Below are 24752 nucleotides of genomic sequence, written 5' to 3'. Positions count from 1 at the left end.
TCACTGTTACATCATGGTCAATAACTTTTCAGTTAATATATTACCCTACAGTTATGTACAAATGTCCTTCATAATTGTGTTGTTTTGCACTCTTGATTCCACACTCAATTTAGTCTTCCATTTGGTACACTTAAAACCCACATTGATAATGCAAAATGCTTTCATTTTGCTGCTTGGTGGCAGCCATCTCCTGCAATTCCTTCTGAGCAATAATCTGTTCTTGATTTTAAATGCCTCTATTTATGTGCTTTTAGTGAAGGTCAGCTTTCATCATTTATCACTAGCTGTCTCTATCTCCATCTTCACCAGCACATTTCTGAATTAATATTTCACAATTCCTCTCTATTACTTTGAAATTCTGCTTTCCAATGGCTGCTCTTTTTATTGTTGTCCTCCAGCTGTCCAAGTTAAGAAGAGCAAGGTTAGTGTACAATTCCAAATGCTTGTCAAACAGACCAGTCAGGTGTAGCAGTGTTGAGTTGATCTCTGAATTCACAATTTGTTGCTTTTGAACGCAAAATTTTTCTGTTAATGTTTTCAAGTCCTTCAGGTTTTGCATGTTTTCCATCACTTTACCATGTTTGAATATCAATGGGTATCAACGTTTGGTATCAGTGGGTGCTATTCTGATTGGCGGTTGGTGACAAGTGGAGTGCCGCAGGGATCAGTGCTGGGGCCTCAGCTATTTACCATTTATATAGATGATCTGGAGGAGGGGGCTGAGTGTAGGGTGTCGAAATTTGCTGATGACACAAAGATGAGTGGAAAAGCAAGTTGTGCGGAGGGTGTGGAAAGTCTGCAGAGGGATCTGGATAGGCTGAGCGAGTGGGCGAGGACCTGGCAGATGGAGTACAATGTTAGCAAGTGTGACGTTATCCACTTTGGCAGAAATAATAGTAGGAGGGATTACTCTTTAAAGGGCGAAAAGCTGCAGCATGCTACGGTGCAGAGGGACCTTGTGCATGAGTCGCAAAAACCCAGTCTGCAGGTCAAGAAGGCGAATAGGATGCTAGCCTTTATAGCGAGGGGGATAGAATATAAAAGCAGGGAGGTCTTGCTGCAACTGTACAGGGCACTGGTGAGGCCGCAGCTGGAGTACTGTGTGCAGTTTTGGTCGCCGCACTTGCGCAAGGATATTTTGGCCTTGGAGGGAGTGCAGAGGAGGTTCACTAGGCTGATACCGGAGATGGGGGGGTTGGACTATAAAGGGAGACTAAATAGACTGGGTCTGTACTCGTTGAAGTTTAGAAGGATGAGGGGGGATCTTATAGAGACGTATAAGATAATGAAAGGGATGGATAGGGTAGAGGTAGAGAGATTCTTCCCGCTCAGAAAGGACAGCAGGACTGGAGGGCACAGCCTCAAAATAAGGGGGGTGCGCAGTATAGAACGGAGTTGAGGAGGAATTTCTTCACTCAAAGGGTGGTGAATCTCTGGAATTCTCTGCCCGTTGAAGTGGTGGAGGCTACCTCGCTAAATATATTTAAGACACGGGTAGATAGGTTTTTGACAGACAAGGGAATTAAGGGTTATGGGGAGAAAGTGGGAAAGTGGAACTGATCCACTTCAGATCAGCCATGATCTTATTGAATGGCGGGGCAGGCTCAAAGGGCTACATGGCCTACTCCTGCTCCTATTTCTTATGTTCTTATGAATACCACAGCTTCATTTAGCATTTCATTTAGAGTAGTCAGTTCCCATTGTGCAACTATATGGAAAGAAGGCTAAAAAAAAACTTTCATAGAATATACAGCATGCAGTTTCCGAGGAGATGTAATTAATCCTGAGGGCAGCTGCAGTAGATTGATTTCGCTAAGTCTTGGTGGTGAGTGTGAAATGCACTCACCGGGGTAAATTTGAGAACTAAGGTAATATAACTTCATAGCATTATAAACACTCCACCAGCCCATTTCCCACCTGAAGCAGCTGAGAAGTGAGCAGCAAAGCAGTTGCTGATGTCTTGCAAATTCGGTGGTGGTGATGGCCTAGTGGTATTATTGCTAGACTATTAATCTAGAAACTCAGCTCATATTCTGGGGACTTGGGTTCAAATCCCAATGTGGCAGATAGTGGAATTTGAATTCAGTTTTTTTTGAATGGAATTAAGAATCTACTGATGATCATGAAACCATTGTTGATTGTCGGATGTAGTTCACTAACACCCTTTTGGAAAGGAAATCTGTCACCCTTACGTGGTCTGGCCTACATGTGACCTACAGCCACAGTGACATGGTTAACTGCCCTCTCAAATGGCTGTTCAGTTCAACAGTAACTACAGATGGACAATAAATGCTGGTCAGCTAGTCACGCCCAGATCCCACAAATGAATTTTTAAAAGTGTGACCCTTGGCTGTCTGCTGGCATGAAGGTAGTTGTGGGAACGAATCTCAAAGGAGAGTTGGGGAGGGAGTTCAGAACTTGGAAGGCTGTGATATTACTCAGAGGACAACTCTACATTACCTCGGCCTTACAAAGTAAGTTTTAAAGAAGTATGTTCTGACCTCTTCGTTTTCCTAAGCCCTAACTTTTCCAGCCCATGCAAGCTTGAGTTAAAATAGTGATCGAGGGCTGATGACCCCAGCCAACATATTTATACAAGAAAAGTCATGTCAGATTTGGAAAATTGTCTGCCTTGCCAGATACCTGAGTAAGTCACAAGTAGTGGTAGTGACTTGGGGCATTTTAACTGTCTTCACACCTGAGCTGGATATTTTCCAGGCAACTATAACTGAAGTTTATTACCTAATAATTGCAGGAACCAAGTAAAGACTATACAGTTTTATCCATTGCATTACCTGTTATTATTAGTATCCAAAAACACAGTGGAAATCTTCAGTGGGTCTAAGTGGATTGAGAGTTTTGAATTGATGTGATGTTTCAAAGACGCCAAAAATCTTATATACAATTATAACACAGGAATAGGCCATTTAGTCTAACTAGCCCGTGTTGCATTTGATTCTCTACACAATAACTAGTTTTAATTCCCCAGTTGAACAGTAAACTCAATTCCATGATCCTGCTCTGTTTCCATTACTTTGTATTATATCTATCACCTATCTAACCTATTCTTAAATGTGAGCACAGTTTGGGGAGGGTCAAGAGGATGTTTGTTTTTTGGTAGGTAGTTATTGTGTTAACAATTTCAACTAAAGCCACCTTTAACCCACCCACTGCAGGCTTTAACAGAGGTAGGATTGTTGGGTGGTCAACAAAAAAAAGCACACAAAGGAACCATGTGTTATATTAGAAAAAAGCCAGCTGTTGAAGAATGGAACAGGAACCAGTCTTTAAAACTTTTATATTTAATAATGGGGGTTACGCATTATAAAGTATACATGTCTTGAATCAACAACCACAGTTTTAGTCAATGTCGAAATATAAGGGGCTCAAGCAAATACAATTAATGTTGCACACCTTCATTCAATAAAATACAATTAATATACGATTAACACCCTGATTCCATGTTCCCCATGCCTTACCATCTGCACCCTTACTCCCAATGGATTAAGTAAATTAAGTTAAATTAAATTAAGTCTATGGTTTCTGCTTCAGTCACTAACTCTGATCTATTTCATCTTTGCTTCTATTACTTCAGCCAGTGAAAACGGCTTGTTTGATCCACGCTGTGCCGTGTTTTAATCATTTGAAAAACAACACTGTTTATTCATCCCTTATTCATCTGTTAACCTTTTCTTTATTTCTTAAAAATGACCCCAATGTTTTCTTCATGTTATTTTGATTTGATTTGATTTATTATTGTCACATATATTAACGTACAGAGAAATGTACTGTTTCTTGCGTGCTATACAGACAAAGCATACCATTCATAGAGAAGGAAACAAGAGAGTGCAGAATATAGTTACACTAATAGCTAAGATGTAGAGAAAGATCAACTTAATGCGCGGTAAGTCATTCAAAAGTCTGACAGCAGCAGGGAAGAAGCTGTTCTTGGGTCGATTGATAAGTGACTTCAGCCTTTTGTACCCTTTTCTTGACGGAAGAAGATGGAAGAGAGAATGTCCAGGGTGTGTGGGATCCTTAATTATGCTGGCTGCTTTCCGAGGCAGCGGGAAGTGTAGTCAGAGTCAATGGATGGGAGACTGGTTTGTGTGATGATTGGGTACATTCACTCCTATTTCCTTACTGGAGGCAGAATCTGATGAGTCTGAAAACTATGGTAATAACTATGGTAATAATTCTATGGTCTCAAAATCTTTTCTATAGGCAAACCCTGAACTGTATGGAGCACTTCTATTGGGATGATATCAACATCATAAATAGAACTATCATTGCATAAACCCTTGCCAGTTCCAAAGTGTACAACACTAAATAACACTTTATCCAGTAGATAATATACTCTAAGCAATAGCAGACTTTCCTGCCTTCACAATGACATAAGAACATAAGAAATAGGAGCAGGAGTAGGCCATCTAGCCCTTCGAGCCTGCCCCGCCACTCAATAAGATCATGGCTGATCTGTCGTGGCTCAGTTCCACTTTCCCGCCCTCTCCCCATAACCCTTAATCCCCTCTCTTATCAAGAACCCATCAACCCGCTTCTTAAAAATATTTAGCGAGGCAGCCTCCACCACTTCAACGGGCAGAGAATTCCAGAGATTCACCACCCTTTGAGTGAAGAAGTTCCTCCTCAACTCCGTTCTAAACCGCCTCCCCTTTATCTTGAGGCTGTGCCCCCTAGTCCTACTGTCTTTTTTGAGCGGGAAGAGTCTCTCCACCTCTATCCTATCCATCCCATTCATCATCTTATACGTCTCAATGAGATCTCCCCTCATTCTTCTAAACTCTAATGAGTACAAGCCTAGTTTATTCAGCCTCTCCTCATAGCTCAATCCCCTCAACTCCGTTATCAGCCTAGTAAACCTCCTCTGCACTCCCTCCAGGGCCAAAATATCCTTGCGCAGGTGCGGCGCCCAAAACTACACACAGTACTCCAGCTGCGGCCTCACCAATGCCCTATACAGCTGCAGCAAGACCTCCCTACTTTTATATTCAATCCCCCTCGCTATGAAGGCCAGCATCCCATTCGCCTTCCTGACCACCTGCTGCACCTGCAAGCTGGGTTTTTGCGACTCATGCACAAGGACCCCGAGGTCCGTCTGCACCGTCGCCTGCTGCAGTTTTTCGCCACTTAAGTAATAGTCCTTCCTACCATTCTTCCTACCAAAGTGGACCACCTCACACTTGCCAACATTAAATTCCATTTGCCATTTCCTGGCCCATTCGCCCAGCCTATCTAGATCCTTCTGCAGACTCTCCACACCCTCCGCACAATTTGCCTTTCCCCCAATCTTGGTGTCATCAGCAAATTTCGACACCCTGCACTCGGTTCCCTCCTCCAGATCATCTATATAAATGGTAAATAGCTGAGGCCCCAGCACCGACCCCTGGGGCACCCCACTAGTCACCAACCGCCAATCCGAATAGCACCCATTGACCCCCACTCTCTGCCTCCTATTTGACAACCAATCCTCTATCCACGCTAACACCCTACCCCCAACTCCATGTCCCCTGACCTTCTGCAATAACCTCTTGTGAGGTACCTTGTCAAACGCCTTCTGAAAATCCAGAAAGACCACATCCACCGGCTCTCCTCTATCCACTGCCCTAGACACATCCTCATAGAACTCCAGTAAATTTGTCAGACGCGACTTCCCTTTAATGAAACCGTGTTGCGTCTGCCCTATCAAGCAATTCCCTTCAAGATGCCTCGCAATTTCCTCCTTAATGACGGATTCTAACATTTTACCTACCACAGACGTTAAACTAACCGGCCTATAATTCCCCGCCTTTTGCCTGGCACCCTTCTTAAACAACGGCGTAACATTAGCCGTTTTCCAATCTTCCGGCACTTCCCCGGAATCCAGCGACATCTGGAAAATAACCACCAAGGCATCCACTATCACCTCTGCCATTTCTTTCAGAACCCTCGGATGCATTCCATCCGGTCCTGGGGACTTGTCCACAATCAGCCCGTCCAGTCTGTCGAGCACCACCTCTCTAGTAACAGTAATGTCATTAAGATCCTCCAGTCCTACCACCTTTCCATCGCTAACACCCGGCAAATTATTCACGTCCTCCTCCGTGAAGACAGAAACAAAAAAGTTATTCAAGACCTTAGCCATATCCCCATCCCCTACCACTAGCTCCCCTTTCTCATCCTCTAAAGGACCAACGTTCACCCTAGCCAGCCTCTTCCTTTTTATATATTTATAAAAACTCTTGCTATCCTTTTTTATATTAAGTGCTAGCCCAGCTTCATAGCTTCTCCTACGTTCATTTCATTCACAGCTTGCCAGATATCAGAAGTGACAACTGGTAACCATGCTATTTAATGATCACTTACCCTTTCAAAACAAAGTTTTATCATCATTCACTGTAGTTAAAAATATATATAACTTATGATACAGCATTTCATTATGACATGTGAAGTGGCAACATCTTTTATATTTACTGCATAAAAGCAAATTACTGTGAATGCTGGAATCTGAAACAAAAAGCGAAAATGTTAGAAACTTTCAGCAGGTCATCTGGACTCAAAACATAACTCTTTTCTCTCCTCACGGATGCTGCCAGACCTGCTGAGATTTTCCAGCATTTTCTCTTTTGTTTTTTTTTTATTTATCTTTGATACAGTTCCTGACTCCAAACCATGGTTCCCCCACGGTTCACATCACATTTCAAAACCAGCCCAACGCCTTGAATATTGTTGTAATTTTAAAATGCCCGCTTCTTCAACAGTGCCAGGAACATTGGGACAACAGTAGTATAATAGTAGCTCCCTACCCACAGTATCCCATGCAAATTGAAAATTGCCAGTGCTAAGAATACAGGTGGGAATCCTAGATGTGGGTCCTACCAGCCATTTTTAAAGCCAGCCCTACACACTTAGACCCTGAGAAAAATTCGACCCAAATCTAGTCTGCATTTTGACGAGATTGTCTGCCAATTTCTGTCCTGTTGCTTCACTTGCTAACGTACTGAATGCATGAAATGTGTTTGTTCACAATTGGCTTTTACCATGTTAAAGCTCACATTGAAGGAGGTAATCAACCCAGAATCAATTGCATTGACTGAATTCATGCATTGCTGATTCTGGCTGTACAGACCAGCCTGATTGAATTACATGGTGTACATTGACTTTCTGCTAAACATGATTCTGCTTATTGTGGTAGCTTCCATCCTTCAGTCAATGTAGCATAATCACTGATCTCCAGGGAGGAAGAAGGGATGGATGTCCAAGTAAAACTCCAGACAACTAGTAGCTCCATAACAGTGTGCAAGCAAGAGACATAATCCAGTCGTAATCTACAGGTTTAACTAACTAGTTTTATTTTTTGTAATAAATTGTAAGATACACAATTCAAAGTTAGTACAGCTAGGTATAGGTACAATCCCAGATTATGTGAAACTCATTTCTCAGGGGTGAAGTTTTCTCTACTGTTTGGGAGAATAGGTGGGTAGATGTTGCTTTATTAGGAATGGTGTGACTGCTTTTTTTATTTGCATCCTAGTGGAAACCTCAGCAAGAAAACCATGAAAGGAAACACAGCTGTTCATTACTCCTGTTTATTCAATAAAACAGAATGCCTGAAACTACTCCTGAGAGCCAAAGCCAACACCACTATTCGTAAGTACTGCAATAGTCAGATCATTGGAATATATTCTAACACCTCTGCATCAAACAACAAACCTTTCTTTAATAATATACAGAACTTTCAGTTAACCTTACAGGTTCTTGTTACTTGCAGTCTGAAATCTCTGGTGCTTGACAGTGAATACAGTTTGTTATCCAAGTAGAGTTGGGGAGTTCAGTGGTAGTCCTAGTCATCAGTCCAGACCTCAGACAGAAGCAGGGAACCTGGGAACACTAAGATGAGGGGTACTTTGGCTAGCATCTCAAGAAGACTCCAGTGGAGGAACCGAATTCCAAGTTGGCAGAGAGAATGGTGCAGAACCTTTCCTCTCCGCAGTCTCCGCTCTATCTCCCTGCTGTGCTGTGGACCCAGAGGCACTGCCAGTGTTCCCCTGTACTTGTTGTTGTCTTTTGACAGACAGCTCACCAACTCTACATCACATAAAATGATGCAGCAACATTCACCAGCTAATCTAACGTCCTTTAGGTGAGGAAGTCTGCCTTCCTAACCTGGTCTGGCCTGCATGTGATTCCACACTCACAGCAATGTGCTTTATGCTCTGAAGTGGCCTACCAATCCACTCAGTTGTATCACATCGCTACAGAAAGGGCATTAAGGAATGAAACCAAATGATTCACCTGGCATTGATCTAGCACAGGAAAAGACAACAGCACATGCATCTCTGTCAGCCCTGCAAAGTCCTCCTTACTAATATCTGGGGGGCTGTTGCAAAATTGGGAGAGATGTCTCACAGACTAATCAAACAACCTGACATAGTTACACTTACAGAATCATACCTTACAGTACCATCAGCATTCCTGGGTATGTCCAGTCCCACCAGTAGGATGGACCAGCAGAGATTTAGAGATTCAGTAGTACAAAGTCAGGTGGGAGTTGCCCTCAGAGCCCTAAATGTTGACTTCAGATGTCATGAAGTTTAGTGGCTTCAGGTTAAACATGGACAAGGAAACTTGCTAATTATCTCCTTACAGCAACCTCCCCTACCCCCCCAACCCCCATCCCACACCACTCAGTTAATAAATTTGTATTCCTCCATGTTGAACACCAGTTGGAAAAAGCATGGCATAAAGGCATATAATGTATTCTGGGTAGGGTACTTCAATGTCCATCACCATGTGTGGCTCGGCAGCATCGATACTGACAAAGCTGGCCAAGTTCTAAACTTGCCTAAGCTGCTAGACTGGATCTGCAGCAGGTGGTGAAGTTAAAAACTACTTAAAGTCATCTTCACCAACCTGCCTGCCGCAGATGCATCTGTCTGTGACAGTAGCAGTTGGAGTCACATCGTACAGTCCTTGTGGAGACAAAATCCTGCCCTCCCACTGAGGATACTCTCCATCATGTTTTGTGGCACTATCACCATGCTAAATGAGATAGACTTTGAACAGAGCTAGTAACTCAAAACTGGGCATCTATGAAGTACCAGCAACAGCAGAATTGTACTCAACCATAATCCGTACTCTATTGGCCCAGCAAATCACCCGCTCTACCATTACCATCAAGTCAGAGGTTCAACCCTGCTTTAAGGAAGAGTGTAGGATGGCATGCCAAGGAGCAACACCAGGCATATCTAAAAATGGGGTGTCAACCTTGTAAAGCTACAAAACAGGACTGCTTACATTCTAAACAGTGAAAGCAGCATGCATTACCTGGAGATAAAGGGCCCGATTTTATCATTGCATCATGCCCGTTTTCAGGTGCAAAAATGTGGTAAAGTCGGGTATGTGGCTATTAATGCGATCTGCACCAGCGTCCATGTAGATTGCCACTTTACCAAAACCTGGGAATGGCGCTGATTCGATTTGTGCCCAAAACGGGCGCAACGGTGATTAAAATGCATTTACATGCATTTAATTTGAATTAATGAACTGTCCGCCCAACTTTATCAGCATTTCCCCCTTTACCACCGCATTTGCCAATTCGGAACTGCGCCGTAATGGACCTGCTAAATAAAAGTCTGAATCAGGCTCTCCAGCTGCTGAAGAGCGTGTTCAGTGCTTCCAACTGCTCTCTGACTCAGATCAGTGATGGAAGGGGGAAGAGGGAGGCAGGTCAGATCATTCTGTGGTTGTAGGGGAGAGGGAAGTGAGGCCAGATCGTTGTCTGGTTGGGTGGGGGAGGAGAAGGAGGCGGGTCAAATGTATCTCTGGTGGGGAGGGAGGGCCGATTGTTGTCTGGTGGTGGGGGGGCGAGGGCTGATTGTTGTCTGGTGGGGAGGGAGGAGGCGGGTCAGATTTTCTTCTGGGGGAGGGTGTGAGTGAGGCCAGACCAATCTCTGGTGGGGTCGGGAAGTGAGGCCAGATTGTTGTCTGGTGGAGAGGAAGGAGGTGGTGAATGAGGCCAGCCTATCCTCTAGGGGGCGGGGGGGCAATGAGGCCCGATTGTTGCCTTAGGCCCTGGGGGGGGGAGGGGGGCATCGCTTACTGTTAGGGGGGTGGGGGCTTGTGGTGGGAGGGGCAGATGGATCTCTGGTTGGGGGGGCAGGGGGGATCCACTGCCACTCTGCGGGCGATCAGTCGGGGGGGGAGTGGGGCAGGGGTGATGATCAGTCTGGATAGTGAGAGGTGGATAAGGGGGACAGTGATGTCTGTGAGTAGTGGGGAGGGTGGATAAGGGGGACAGTGATGTGTGTGCGTAATGGGGGTGTGGATAAAGGGAACAGTGATGTGTGTAGGCAGTGGGGGGGTGGATAAGGGGGACAGTGATGTGTGTGGGTAGTGGGGGTGTGGATAAGGGGGAGAGTGATGTGTGTGGGTAGCAGAGGTGGGGCGGATAAGGGGGACTGCAATGTGTGTGTGCACCATCACTTCCACTGTTCACTCCCGAGCCACTTTCTCTGCTTCCTATGGCCCAGGAGCGATCTGACACGGGCATGCTTTTTCAAACTTTTTTCCAACTGTGCATGCACAGTTCAGAACTCCGATCATTTTGGCTGTGCTAAGCCCTACCCACAGCACGAATGGGACTGGAGATTTTTTTTCAGGCTGAGTGCATATGGGGCACCTGAATGCAGATTTCTAAGTCGGATCTGCATTACACTCAGATTCAGCACTTCAAACGAAAATGGTGAAATCGGGCTCAAATAATTCCACAACTTAAGAAATAAGTTCTACAGAACTGCCATGAATGGCAGTGAACAGTTAAACATCTAACTGGAAGACAGACTCCGCAGAGATCTCCATCCTGAATAATGGAGAAGCTCAGCATATCAGTGCTAAGGACAGAGTGAAGTTATTGCAATTCGATCAGCCAGAAGTATCAAGTGGAGGATCCATCTCAGCCTCCTCCTGAGGACCCCAGCATCATAGCAGCCATTTCACTCCATGTGATACCAAGAAATAGCTGAAGGAAACAGTCCCTTGGGTGATTGATAAGTGGTCCCATAAGGGCAGGCAGTCCAGCCTTGACTTCACCTGTCCTACCATAAAATTGCAGGGAGGTCTGGATAGTCAAGAGTCTGATGGAAAGTCCTTCCGAAAAACTTTACTTGTATCCCCCCATTGACAGGGACCATAAATTTCTGCCCTTGGTTAGTCCCAGGCTTTTTGGGTGAAGAGGAATCCAAGACCTAAGAGAGGAGGATGAAAAGAGTAGAGGAGTTGGATTTTAGAGGGCAGGTGGGAAGCAACAAAGGAAGATGATGGGTGCAATTTTTCCATCCCACTATGCTGGTCAAGTAGTGGAGTGGGGCAAGAAATATAAGTAGGAATTAAAAAAATTGAATTCACAGCCGGCATGTTGCGAATCTCCCAGGCCTTTTTTTTAACGTAATCAGCCTCACACCAAAGAACAGCGCGAGGCTGATTTATATATTCATAATCTCATTTCAGTGTCTTTAGCAAGCTCCGGACGGTACGGTCCAGGCTCACTTGGCTGTCCGACTTCGCTGGTGAAAGTTCCCACCAGCAAGGATCACAGTTGGTCTCTGTTGATGGGACCAGAGATCATTGAGGCCCCCTGAGAGGTTGGGATGGGGAGGCGGAGCAATGTCCTTTAGCAATACCAACCTTCACTGCCAGCCTGGTTCCCAGGCAGTGCCAGCCTGACAATGCCCACTGAGCACCCTGGCACTGCGAGCCTGGCACACTGACAGTACCCGCTATGCTCCTGGCAGTGCCAAGGGTGGGATGAGGCCTGATGGCACAGGGCCTCATGGGGGTGGGGTCAGACCCAGGAAGGGAGGTAGAAGGGAGGAGCTCTGCATCATGGGTTGGGGGTCGTGGTGGAGCTGATAATCAGGGATCAGGGCCGGCCATTGGGAGGTCGGGCATATGAAGGTTGGGGCCAGTAATATTCAGGGGGGTTCAGGGCCAAGGCTGGCAATGGGGGCTGCCAACCCCTCCAATGGGTTTAGGTTTCTTCTAACGCCCGCCACCAACATGAATTGCCTGATGGTCTGTGTATTGCACAGCGTGCTGTAAATTCACAAAACTCAGCTCACCCAAAAAACGAGTGGGAAAACTAAATGTGGTGCGCAGACATCCAGTTGATTGTAGTATACCCACTGTATAATGGAGTACTGCTCATGTGGGCAGAATGGTGGTGAGTTGGGCATCGCTCATGTTTTATATGCCCCTGTCCCGGTTTATTCTAATGGATTTTTTTTTAACGAATCTCAAAGGTCACCTTCTAAAGTTAATAAACTGGACTTAAAAGAAAATAAACTTAAATCTTTGCTTGACCTAACTCTCAACAGTAAATGAAGATGGGGAGACTGCTATAGATATTGCTCGGAGACTGAAACACCAACACTGTGAAGAGCTGGTAAGAGTTCAAAATAATAAAGAAATCCTTGTTTACAAAGGCTGGCTATTTAATAATACATTTGTTGTTGATTAGTTTATCAAGCTGTGCTTGTTATAAGCACTTCTTACAGCTGAGATGTCATGCAGCGTAGTTTTTATATTACTTTTCAGGATGTAGGTGTTGCTGGTTAGGCCAGTATTTGTTACCCATCTCTAATTGCCCTTGAGAAGGTGATGATGAGCAGCTTTCTTGAATTGCTCCTGTCTGTGTATTGCGGATACACCACAGTGCTGTTAGGATTTTGATCTGGCAACAGTGAAGAGATATATTACCAAGTCAAGATTGGGGGGGAATTTCCAGGTAGTGTTCCCATGAATCTGCTGCCCTTGTCCTGCTGTATGGTAGAGGTTGTGGGTTTAGGTGGTTCCTTTACTACTTTTCCAATAAGATCAGGGAATAGGGCAGCAACTTTAATTGACAGCCATTAGTATTGGTGACAAAAATGGTTGTCTCTGTTTGTGTTGACAAATTGTGGAAAGTAGTTTGAGACTTAGGGACCGTCCTGCTTTTTGGCAGCTCTTAATTAGATTTTCTGGCATAATGTATTCATCATGCCAAATAATATCAGAATCAGTCAACCTTTGAGTTTGGTTATCTGCTATACTCATACATATATATTTATAGGTGAAATAGTCATTTTTTTTCTTCCTATTTGATTTGATTGAAATGAATTGATGTATTGAAATGAATCAAGTATTATTTTTATTTATTTTATTTGAAGACCCTTAGCATGTTGAAACAACTCCAAGCACTTAACACAGTGAATTGATTTTTGAAGTGCTATGATTTCAGTTGTAGCAAAATAAGTGGGTAGAGAGAACAGGGAAAAGAGAAAGAAAGTCACCACTGTAGTGTGGGAATGCTGAAGGTCAGTTGTGGAAAAGATCCCACAGAGGACTAGAAAATCTATTATTTTATTGCTGTTTGTTGAAGGATAAACATTTACAATGGCACCAAGGTGAGTTTGTTTGTTCACCTTTGAGTCACCTTAGGGTGGCACAGTAGCACAGTGGTTAACATTGCTGCTTCACAGCTCCAGGGACCTGGGTTCAATTCCTGGCTTGGATCACTGTCTGTGTGGAGTTCGCACATTCTTCTCGTATCTGCGTGAGTTTCCTCGCACAGTCCAAAAATGGGCGGGTTAGGTTGATTGGCCATGCTAAATTGCCCCTTAGTGTCCTTAGAAGCATGGGTTAGAGGGAATAGTGGGTAAAATATATATGGGAGGGTAGAGCCTGGGTGGGATTGTGGTCGGTGCAGACTCGATGGGCCGAATGGCCTCTTTCTGTACTGTAGGGATTCTATGAAATCATGAATCCGCAGTGCAGAAAGAGACCATTTGGCCCATCGAGTCTGCACCGACCACAATCCTATCCAGGCTCTATCCCCATAACCCCATGCATTTATCCTAGCCGAGTCCCCCTGACACTAAGGGGCAATTTAACATGGCCAATCCACCTAACCCGCACATTTTTGGACTAGTTTACCCTGTCAAGTGAACTATTTCACCTGACAGGGTAAAAGGTTTCATATCTCATCCAAAAGGTGGCACCTTTGACTGTACAGAATTCTCTTAGTACAGCAGTGATCACCACAATGAAATAATCCAAATAATGGCAGTTCAAATGCAGACTGAAAAACACTTAAGGGTATGTCAACTAAGGGCTTCAGCTTGCATCACTTGCAGATAAGAAGGAAAAAATTGGAGGGGAAGGCATACAAAATAAAATACTTATTTTGTGCTTTGAAGATTTATTGCTTCCTGATGCTCTAAAATTATTAATTATCTAATGATCGTCTGTTTGAAAGTTGACTCAGGCAAAACTGCACCAGTTTAATCTACATACTAATGTGGAGTATGAGTGGCGACTGGGACAAGATGATTACTATGAGAGTGATGATGATCTCGATGAAAAGGTCAGTTTATTTCTGTTTCTATTTTAAATTAAAGTCACAGAATAGAATCAGTGAATAGTTACAGCACAAAGGTGTTAATTTGACCCACTGCGTCTATGCTGCCTGTCCACAAAAAGAATTCATCTAGTGCTATTTCTCCACCTTTTCCTCATAATCCTGAAAATAATTTCTCTCCAATTCCCTTTTGAAAGCCCTGATGGACGTTGACTCCACCACAGACAGTGCTTTCTGATCCTGACAACTCACTGTGTAAAAGATATTTTTCATCATGTCACTATTGATTCTGTTGCCATTCATCTTAAACTGGTGTCCTCAGGTTCTCGACTCTTCCACCAATGAGAATATTTCTCTCTATCAACTCATGACTTTTAGGGGGTCACTGTTTAAAAGTAACAGGTCACCCATTTAAGACAGAGATGAGAAGAATTTTTTCTCTCTGAAGTTTGAGAGCGTTGGAACTTCCTTCCTCAAAAGGTACAGGAAACAGAGTCTTTGAATATTTTTAAGGCAGAGGTCAATAGATTCTTGATAAATGGGGGATGAAAGGTAGGTGTGAACTTGGCCATAATCAGGTCAGCCATGATCTTCTTAAATGCCGGAGCAGGCTTGAAAGGCTGAATGGTCTGTTCTTGTTCCTAATTTATATGTCCTTGCGCTTATCAAATCTCCTTTCATCATTCTCTAATCTAAGGGGAAAAACCCCAACTTCTCTAACTCTAGACATGGATACGGAAGCAATGGACTCGTGGTATTATCACTAGACTATCCAGAAACTCAGCTAATGTTCTGGGTACCTGGTTTTGAATCCCATCACGGCAGATGGTAGGATTTGAATTCAATAAAAAATATCTGGAATTACGAAACTACTGGTGACTGTGAAACAATTGTCGATTGTTGGAAGAACTCATCTGGTTCACTAATGTTCTTTAGGGAAGGAAATCTGCCATCCTAACTTGGTCAGGCCTATATGTGACTCCAGAGCCACAGCAATGTGATTGACTCTCAACTGCCCTCCAAGGACAACTAGGGATGGGCAATAAAAGCCGGCCAGCCAGCGATGCACATGTCCCTGTGAATGAATTTTTAAAAAATGTAACTGATCCCTGGAACCATTCTTGTAAACCTTTTCTGCACCCTCTCTAAAGCTTTCACCTTCTTCTTAAAGGGCATAGCTTTCACCAGACCAACAACAACCATTTACCCTGCTCTCTGTTTTCTGTCACTTAGCCAGTTTGGTATGCATGTTGCCACTTTCCTTTTCATTGCATGGGCTTCAACTTTGCTCTGAAGTAGTACTTTATCAAATGCCTTTTGGAAGTCTGTGTACACCACATCAAGCATTACCCTCATAAGTCTTACTTGTTGTGGAATTTGGATTTTCTTCATTGCACTGGAGCACAGTCTAAACATCACTTGCTCACCATGACAGAAATATCAGCTTTTTTTTAAAGAGATCCAATGTCTGCCATTATTCATAGAATCATAGAATTCCTACAGTGCAGAAGTAGACCATTCAGCTCATTGAGCCTGCACGAACAACAATCCCATCTAGGCCCTAACCCAATGGATTTACCCTGCTAATCCCCCTGATACTAAGGGCCAATTTTGCATGGCCAATCCACCTAACCCGCATATCTTTGGACTGTGAGAGAAAACCAAACCACCCAGAGGAATGCTATGTAGACTATGTGCAAACTCGACACAGTCACCCAAGGCCAGAATTGAAACTGGGTCCCTGCAGCTGCGAGGCAGCGGTGCTAACAACTGTGCTATTGTGCCATCCCTAAATTCTCTCTATTACCTGATTAAAAACTCAGTCATGTCAGTTGGGTATAATGTGACAAATTCGCATTGGCTTTCCTTAATTCACATTTGTACAAATCCTCTTTTAGGGAACTGGATGATGCAGCAACTAAGCCCATGTTTTTCACCTCTGTAACCTAAGAGTGATTTTAACAAATCCATCCTCCTCCACCCCCTGCCCCACCCCACTTCCTCTGCAATCCCCTTCCTTCCCTCCACTACTGAATCCAGACAGTGAGAGGCAGCCCATGCCGAAGTAGCAGAGACCTCATTTACATGACACTGTTACCAGTGGTGTTATCTGCATGTGTTGTTTTAACCTTGGTGCCTAACTATGATTGGGACAGTTTCCAACCCTCCAGCAAAAGCTGGCCGCAGCCATAAGCCATATTCTGCTCTAGCCCACGTACCTCCAATTTCCACCCTGAGTTAAAATTAACTCTGTCAAACTCCACCACAGATCGATCAGATAATACTATCTTCTATCAGCTAGCTGATGCAATCCAAAGCCTAGTGGGCACAGGTCCACTACAAAAATGGCCATCAGTAAATGTTCCCAAAATTGACATTCCTAACTTTTCGTAATAGCAGAGTAAGGCGAGATGATATGGTAGTGGTAATGCCACAGGACCAGTAATCCAGAGGCCCAGGCTAATGCTTTGTGAACACGGGGGATTAATTTTTTTTAAATGTTATTGAAAACTAGCCTCAGTAATGGTGGCCATGAAATTATTGTCAATTGGCATAAAAATCCATCTGGTCCACTTATGTCCTTTAGGGAAGAAAATCTGCCATCCTTACCTGGCCTACATGTGACTCTAGACCTATAGCAATGTGGTTGACTCTCATCTACCCTCTGAAATGGTCTTGCAAGAAACTCAGTTCGAGGGCAATTAGGGATGGACAACAAATGCTAGCCTTGCCAACGATGGCCACAAATTACTGTGTGTGATGTTGTAAAACAGGTGATCTTTAATCTAATGTCAATAGAAATAAAAATCAGGAAAGATGTAAAACAGATTGCCAATATGCTATTACCTATTTTATACAATTGCACAAAATATGCTGAGGATAATACACAACTACTGGGGATCAATGTAAAAGTTAAACAACTTCTGCCATCTGTATGTATGTAGTTATATTCTGTAGTCTTTCCTAGTGGAAACAAGACATAATGATGTATCTTTAACTGATGTTTTTAGCACTCATTTGCTTACCATTTTTTTGACTATAATGTTGAGTGTAGGTTATTCCTTTACTCTCCCCACTATAACCCCTTTTGCAGTAGTTCAGACTAACAACCAATACCTTCCCTCTCAAAATGTTTTATTACATAGAAACTTATGTATTTACAAAATACCTTGTAACATTGTGTGAGATTCCTGTTCTTCTGTTCTAAAAGCAGGGACCTATTAAAAGGGAACGTTCTCTTAGGCCATCCAGCTGTTATCAGCCTGCTAGCAAACACACTCAGAACATGGAGAAGCCTAACACAATGGCCAGCAGCAGAGATTCTTCCAACATACCACGCGAACGCCGACGTGAGCAGCTCTCTGGATTGCCCAATCAGTCACAGAGTATAGAACCTCAGCCCTTTTCCCCTTCGTCAGAGGGTCCTCCTATTCCTCCCAGAATCCCCATCAAAGGTTTGGCTTTGGTCATTAACACAATAATTAGTTGTGATAGAGTATTCTCAAATACAATTACTTCTGAAATCCAGTGAATGTTAAACTTGGGAAAGAGCCAAAAATAGATTAATAGTTAAAACAGTCTAGCAGTGAAAATATATTATAGATCCTTTTCCTGTAATGCCATAATTGCTCAGCATACTTGGAACTTGCTAAATTTTCTGCTATCAAAATGTAATATTCAGTAATCTTACATGGTTTTAGAGATGTATGTATTCTAATACACCCAAATTTAGAAAATTGTTCTTCCTCAACAAAACACTTATGCAAAGTTAATTTATCTGGATTTTGTTGCTTTTATAGCCCCAAGTGTTCCACCTCCACCTCCACCACCACCTTCTACCCTCAATCCTCCCTCTGGAAGCATAGCCTTTATCTCAGACAGTCCTTCAACTAAGAAACGACCACCCCTGCCTCCGCTGACAACCAAGCATAAACGGACATTGTCTGAACCCACACCAGCAGCACCTCATAGCCCGCTGAATCGCAAGCAATCCTCATTTGGTACGTTTTGAAAGTAGCAGAATATTCTCAGTTTCATTTATATTGGTAATTTAAAGAGCAAATTAAGAAATAACTCTTTTATATTTAAATTTAAAGTATGTCTACAGCTCAGGAGTTATTGCTAGACTTCAGAAGTGCTTTATTTGCTATTATTTCCCATCTGGACCAACTGCAGATTTTATTCCCATTATTTACTTCTGGTAATTTCCATTTAAAGTCAGCTAAGAGTGACATTTTTGCACAACTTGTACTCAGACAAAATAGTGCAGAAGGTGTGTTTTCGCCAACTTTAAAGATAAATAGATTTGACCTGCTACATTGTCATTCCTTCCCACTTTAAAGCAAAAGGCTAAATATTCATACTTAGAGGGGAACTGTAAGACTTTTAAGCACTTTGAAACATGCTGGAGTACCAGTGACTTACAGGAGTGGAGGACACCAGATCAATCACTGTGCTGCTGAGCTATATCCCTTACGAAGGAGTGGGAGGAAGTACTGTTCCTATACCATGGTCAGCACCTTCTAGTGTGTTAAGCAGCTTAGAATGAGATTTATTTTGCAGAAAGAAGCACATCCAGATTCTGTCAGCCATTGATTAGATAAATGCCCCCAGTGAATGCAACTGTACCCTCAATAAGAGCATAATGGCCACTAAAACAGCATTGAATATGGAAGACAAATTATGTTCGTAAAGCGACGCCTAGTATCAGCAATGGAGTCTTCATATGGAAAGAGCTGGCAATAGAAATGTTTTGAAGAAATTATTTAAGCTTATATTATAAATTTGATAGTTTAAACTGTAGATTTGTTCATAAACTAATGTTCTGTTATTTTTTCATGTTTAGATTCTACTCCGCCATCTAGTCCACCTACTTCTGTGGATAGATCTTCACCAAGGTCAAGGTTAGATACTCCCTAAGTTGCTCTTGTTTTGCTATCTTGTTAAAATATTTCATTGTTTGCTTTTAATAATATGTGTAACATTAACAATCCTGCTGACCTTAGGTTGAATTTTGTTATTCCATAATGACCTGAATTTTGCTGTGTTAATTACAATGAAACCGTCAGCATTCATCATCATTGCTCCACTTAAACTGACAGCAGCTTTGATATGTGAAGAATAATGGGAAAATCCAGAAACTCTGCTCCTCCATAGCTTGCAATCATGAATTAACAAAAACTTTAATTTGAATTCTGCAAGCTTTAATTTGAATTCTGAAATAAATTACATATTGATGAATAAGGTGTACTTGTTTTTGAACAATATTAATTTCAAAATTACTGCTAAATACCATTAATATCCCTGAAAAGCTGGCTTTATATTTGTGGGATACCTCATTCTTCCACATATTTTTAAAAGCTTTTTTTTTAAAAGCCTGTTTATCTTTATTGTAGCTTCAATCTTACATAGTTCCATGTTTATTTCACTGTCTGAAGTTGTAAAGGTGAAATATTTTACATGCTCTTAACTTCTTGGCTTCTGTGTGTGAATACTTCAATTTGTTTGGTTGTTTATCTATTTGCTTACGTCATTCTTAGGATATGGGTGTCACAACAAGAATAGTATTTTATTGCCCACTTCCAATTGTCCTTGAGTAGGCAGTGCTCAGCCACGTAAAACTGAGTGGATTGCTAGGCCATTTCAGAGAGCAGTAAAGAGTTAACCAGGTTGGTGTGATTCTGAAGTCACAAATAGGTCAGACGGGATAAGGATGGCAGATTTCCTCCTTGAAAGATGGGTTTTACTACAATGCAGTAGTTTTGTGCTCATTATTAATAAGACAGCCATTTTAATCCATACGTATTGATTAATTGAATTTAAATTCTTCTAACGGCTGTGGTGGGATTTGAATGTATGGCATTGTAACATTAGTCCAAGCCTCTGGATTTCATTACAATCCCCGGAGCAACAAATATCATTTATAAAGAAATTTGAACTTCCGGTTAATAACTGAAAAGGATGACATGACAAGAAATAATGTTTTACAATTTTTACTGTAACAAATGAATAAAAACACTATTACCATAGGCAGATTATATTTCAAGCTGGGGAGTCGGTTTAGCTCAATTGGCTGAACTGTTGATTCATGATGTAGAGCAATGTCAACTGTGGTTATTCATGAAGGCCTCCCTTCCTGCCCCTTACCTGAGGTGTGATGATCCTCAGATTAAATCGCCACCAGTCAGCTCTCCCCCTAAAAGGGGAGAGCAACCTATGATCATGTGGGACTATGGCAATTTTACTTTACCTTTTATACTTTAAATTACAGAACAGAATATTTTCACCAAATTTCCCATTTCACCACATAGTAACTTTGAGTGACCATCTCCAGGCACTTCTCTCAGTTTTTGCAGAATTTCAGAAATCCGTTACTCGCAGTAAACCTGCTCCAATGATTCTTCATTTCCTGGGCCATGGCAGAATAAATGTCTGTGATTCTTTGGATGGCTTCACCTCTTCGACTAAAAACCATCTCCCTCCTGCATCCAGATTCAGTAGCTTGTAAAGAACCTGCAGCCTCTTTGATGATGCACCAACTGCTGTTCTTTCCCTGCCTCTTTATATCTCTTCCATCCCAAAGCCTGAAGCCAGCATGCCTATTTATCATTAACACGTAGAATCCCTACAATGCAGAAAGAGACCATTCAGCCCATTGAGTCTGCACCAACTCTCCAAAACAGAAGCTTTCTTCAAGGTAGCAGCAAGTAACATTGTTTTGCAGATGCCTGCAAAATTCAGGCTAATGTCTGTACTTATTTGGGATTTATTTCAAGATGGTGTTTTTGATTTTTTTCACAGGATGGGGAGAGGGAGCCTGAACTTTATCCAATTTCGTAACTAGTTTCCTACACACTTCTTTCAGACTACAACTTACAATGCAGAGTTACTTATAGAAGTGAAGGAAATTATTTTTATTTTATTAAAATTCATAACAGTAAAAAAAATTTCCTTCATTCCATTAAATAATTTTTCCCTATTTGAATTTCAGCATACTGTCTCCAAAAACATTACCTGGCCTTCATTCTCTCCCAGAACTACCAGAGACAGGTAAAGAAAACCCCACATCACTAAATGGTCAGCTTTGCGGGAGTCTGTACCATGTCCAAACATTGAGTACAATTGTTACTGCACATCTTCCACCACTTGGGAATTTGTCTCTCTATTCTGCAGTGCTTTCATCGCAGATTTTATTGAGGTTTTTTTCAAAAGTAGGAAAAAATGCTGGCAGCTTGTTTTTTCACATCTTGCTTTTTACATACAAAGTAGTATAAAGCAGTTTGCCTCCCTTTGTAAGTAGGAAATTAAATAAGTGACAGACAACCTTTCCTCCTCTCCTCAGAAAGCATCAGCAGCGCTCTGGCAATGGAGTTGATTGAACTTTTAATATATGAGCAAAAACACACAGTATTAACATACAATAGCACAGTAGCCATTATTTTATTAAATGGCAGAACAGGCTCGAGGGGCTGAATGGCCTGCCCCTGCTCCTTGCTCACATGTACTACTCAAATGTTGGAGCATGACGTCTAAACCTAATCTTACCTTTGTCCTTGTTCTTATCCATTGCCGAAAGGCATACTTTCCAAAGAGCTGGGTGGTCGAGGAGGGATGGTGGGTGATTGAAGGGGGGGGGTGGTGGTGGGGGGGGGCAGGGGGATATAAGGAATGCCATTTGAAAATAATCAGTCCGCATGGCTGGTCAGGATTTTCGCCCTCTTTAATTCAGAAATGCTGAGGTAATTGAGCATTCCTTCCACCACATTGGCTGAATCGTGGGTTGGATTTTTAAAACAAGCTGGAGTCCAGATGCAAGGCGGGTGGGTGTGCCATTTGGCATGACTGTCCTCAGTGACAGTTCTCTGCCACCATCCCAGGACATTTTGAAAGATTCCGCTTTAGAGTTGATCAGCTGCTGCAGGCAATATGTGGGTAGCCAATTTAGGCCAATTAATTAAGGGGCCTTTTAAGGCCAGTTCCCATGCCAATTGAGATTTCCAGTTGACAATGTGGCAACGCATGTTGATCACCACATCCAAACCAACATTGTGGCCTCTGGGTGTGGGAGCCATGATGGATCACGCAAAAACCCCCACTTGCCACCCAACTTCCATAATGGCTATTGAGCCATGAGTGTGGCTGTGCCCCCTCTCCCCAGGGTCATGGCAAGGCAGTTGTGACATTTGGAATTCAGCAGGGAACAGTTTGGGGGTCAATGAGATTTACCCAACATTTGTGAAGGACATTGAATCACAGAGCAGGAAATAGCTGGCAAAGCTGTTTACCAACATCTACAGAACAAGCACCATCAAACATGCGAGACAATGGCCATTGCCAAGCCAAGGAAGCCACTCAATAACAGATAAGGTTTTGGAATGCCTCTTGCTAAACATGCTGGAAGCAGCAAATCCAGCCCCCGCCCTCCCCCATGGCATATGCTGTGGTGGCAGAGACAACCTGCTATTGGCTGACAGTGGGACCTTCCCATCCCACCAATGTCAATGGGATTTTCAAATATAGATTTTAGTCAATAATCTGTTGTTTCAGTGAATAAGTTAAAAGTATTGTGCAAGTAAATAATTTCTTTATTAGGTTGTGATCTCTTTGAATACAATACTTTCTAGTGGTTCAGAAGAAACCTGAACAACTCTACTCCATACCCAAAAGATCTCAAAATATTCCAGAGGCCAGCCAGAGGTCACTGTGGCCTGTTACTTCACCTTCAAGGTCTTCCGTTGCTGAACCAAATAATGATATATATGCTGTGCCTGGAAACCCAATTCCTCTTCCCCGGAAAATGAATGTGGTAAGGAATTAATATTGTTTTGGCAAATGGAAATAGTTAGCAGTGTGGCACTCTGCCAGTTGTTAAAACATTGAATATTTTGAAGATTAATGAAGCAGATTACTCAGATAATGATCAAATAGGGTGAAATGTGTAACAGAATCGAATAGGAATGGGTGAGAATATTAAAAGTCTCCTGTTAAATATTAATCAGTTACCATAGGCTTGATCACCATTGAGTTCTACAATATTCAGCAATAATTTAATTACTATAATTTCACTACGTTGCTGAAGTCCATGACTTTTGGCTCATCACCTTGTGACCAAAGAGCTTATTTTGGTGAAAGGATGAAGATGGACACTTAAATGAGTGTTGTGCTAATAAGACATGCCTGTTTGAAAGTCTGGACTTAGCACGCATGGCGGGGGGGGGTCATTCATGTGGAGGGGTGGGGGAGGCGTTGCCAGTGAATGCCAGTGATAATTAACGGATGATGACCCTGCGTCTGTACTCGTTGGAGTTTAGAAGGATGACGGGGGATTTTATTGAAATTACAGAATCATGCAAGACCTGGATAGAGTCGAAGTGGAGAGGATGTTTCCACTAGTAAGAAAAACTAGAGCCAGAGGGCACAATCTCATGTTAAAGGGATGTTCCTTTAAAACAGAGATGAGGAGGAATTTCTTCAGCCAGAGAACGGTGAATGGAATTCTTTGCCGCAGAAGGCTGTGGAGGCCAGGTTATTGAGTGTCTTTAAGACAGAGATAGATAGTTTCTTGATTAATAAGGGAATCAGGGGTTATGGGGAAAAGGCAGGAGAATGAGGATGAGAAAAATATCAGCCATGATTGATGGCGAAGCAGATTTGATGGGCCAAGTGGCCTAATTCTGCTCCGTGCCTTATGGATGGGAATGCTGGTGATGATTGTTTGAGGGACTGAGGGGATGGGGTTGTGGGGAGAGGGTATGCTGGAGATTGATTGTGGTGGGCAAGTGGGTGGGAATACCAGTGATTTTGGGTTGGGGGGGAAGAGTCCCCAACATCTTTGTGATAGAGCGGGGGAAGTTATTTTTGTTCTAAACTTGGCACCCTTTAAAAAGGATCTCTATGGAGTGGGTCTTGCTGGCTCTATGAGGCCCTGCCTCACCAGGGTGATGATGTACACCATGCCCACTCATTCTTCTGTCTAAGAGGCTCAAAATCTGGAGAGAAAGTTAGTCTGAGGAGCTGGAGAGCTTCACCTTGGTTTTTTTTATGAAACCGACACTCTGAAGAATTTTGGTAAGACTCTGCCCAACATGTCTGACAACATCTGTGGAGAGATAACAAAGTCCGTACACAGACTCAACTCTAACTTTCTTTCTCTCTCCACAGGTGCTGCCAGACCTTGTTGAGATTTTTGTGCATTTTCTATTTTTATTATGCTTATTTATTTTGCAGGCAAAATCCAAAATTCGAAGAGGAAGAGCCATTTACAATTGCACAGCAGATCATGCTGATGAGCTTACATTCAAGGAGGGGGAGGTGATAGTAGTTATAGGAGAGGAGGATCAGGAGTGGTGGGTATGTATCT

General features: G+C 42.7%; 1 protein-coding gene across 4 annotated transcripts in view; it reads left to right on the top strand.

Moving 5' to 3' along the window:
• LOC145353793 (arf-GAP with SH3 domain, ANK repeat and PH domain-containing protein 1-like) overlaps positions 1 to 24752 on the top strand; it is a 196398-nt gene that overhangs the window by 164671 nt on the left and 6975 nt on the right. For 2 of the 4 annotated variants that reach the window (XM_080204605.1, XM_080204603.1), the window contains 9 exons: positions 7532 to 7647; positions 12372 to 12439; positions 14291 to 14398; positions 17604 to 17847; positions 18193 to 18393; positions 19239 to 19296; positions 21384 to 21442; positions 23017 to 23198; positions 24620 to 24742. In XM_080204605.1, the coding sequence (XP_080060731.1) occupies positions 7532 to 7647; positions 12372 to 12439; positions 14291 to 14398; positions 17604 to 17847; positions 18193 to 18393; positions 19239 to 19296; positions 21384 to 21442; positions 23017 to 23198; positions 24620 to 24742 (1159 nt within the window). The remainder of the gene's footprint in view (positions 1 to 7531; positions 7648 to 12371; positions 12440 to 14290; positions 14399 to 17603; positions 17848 to 18192; positions 18394 to 19238; positions 19297 to 21383; positions 21443 to 23016; positions 23199 to 24619; positions 24743 to 24752) is intronic. The other 2 variants (XM_080204604.1, XM_080204606.1) reach the window with 2 other exon arrangements.

Source organism: Carcharhinus amblyrhynchos, chromosome 16 (assembly GCF_965287045.1).
Source record: "Carcharhinus amblyrhynchos chromosome 16, sCarAmb.v2.hapA, whole genome shotgun sequence".
NCBI classification, from domain to species: domain Eukaryota; kingdom Metazoa; phylum Chordata; class Chondrichthyes; order Carcharhiniformes; family Carcharhinidae; genus Carcharhinus; species Carcharhinus amblyrhynchos.
Note: the sequence above shows the minus strand (reverse complement) of the source record. Positions and strands in the feature narration are given on the sequence as shown.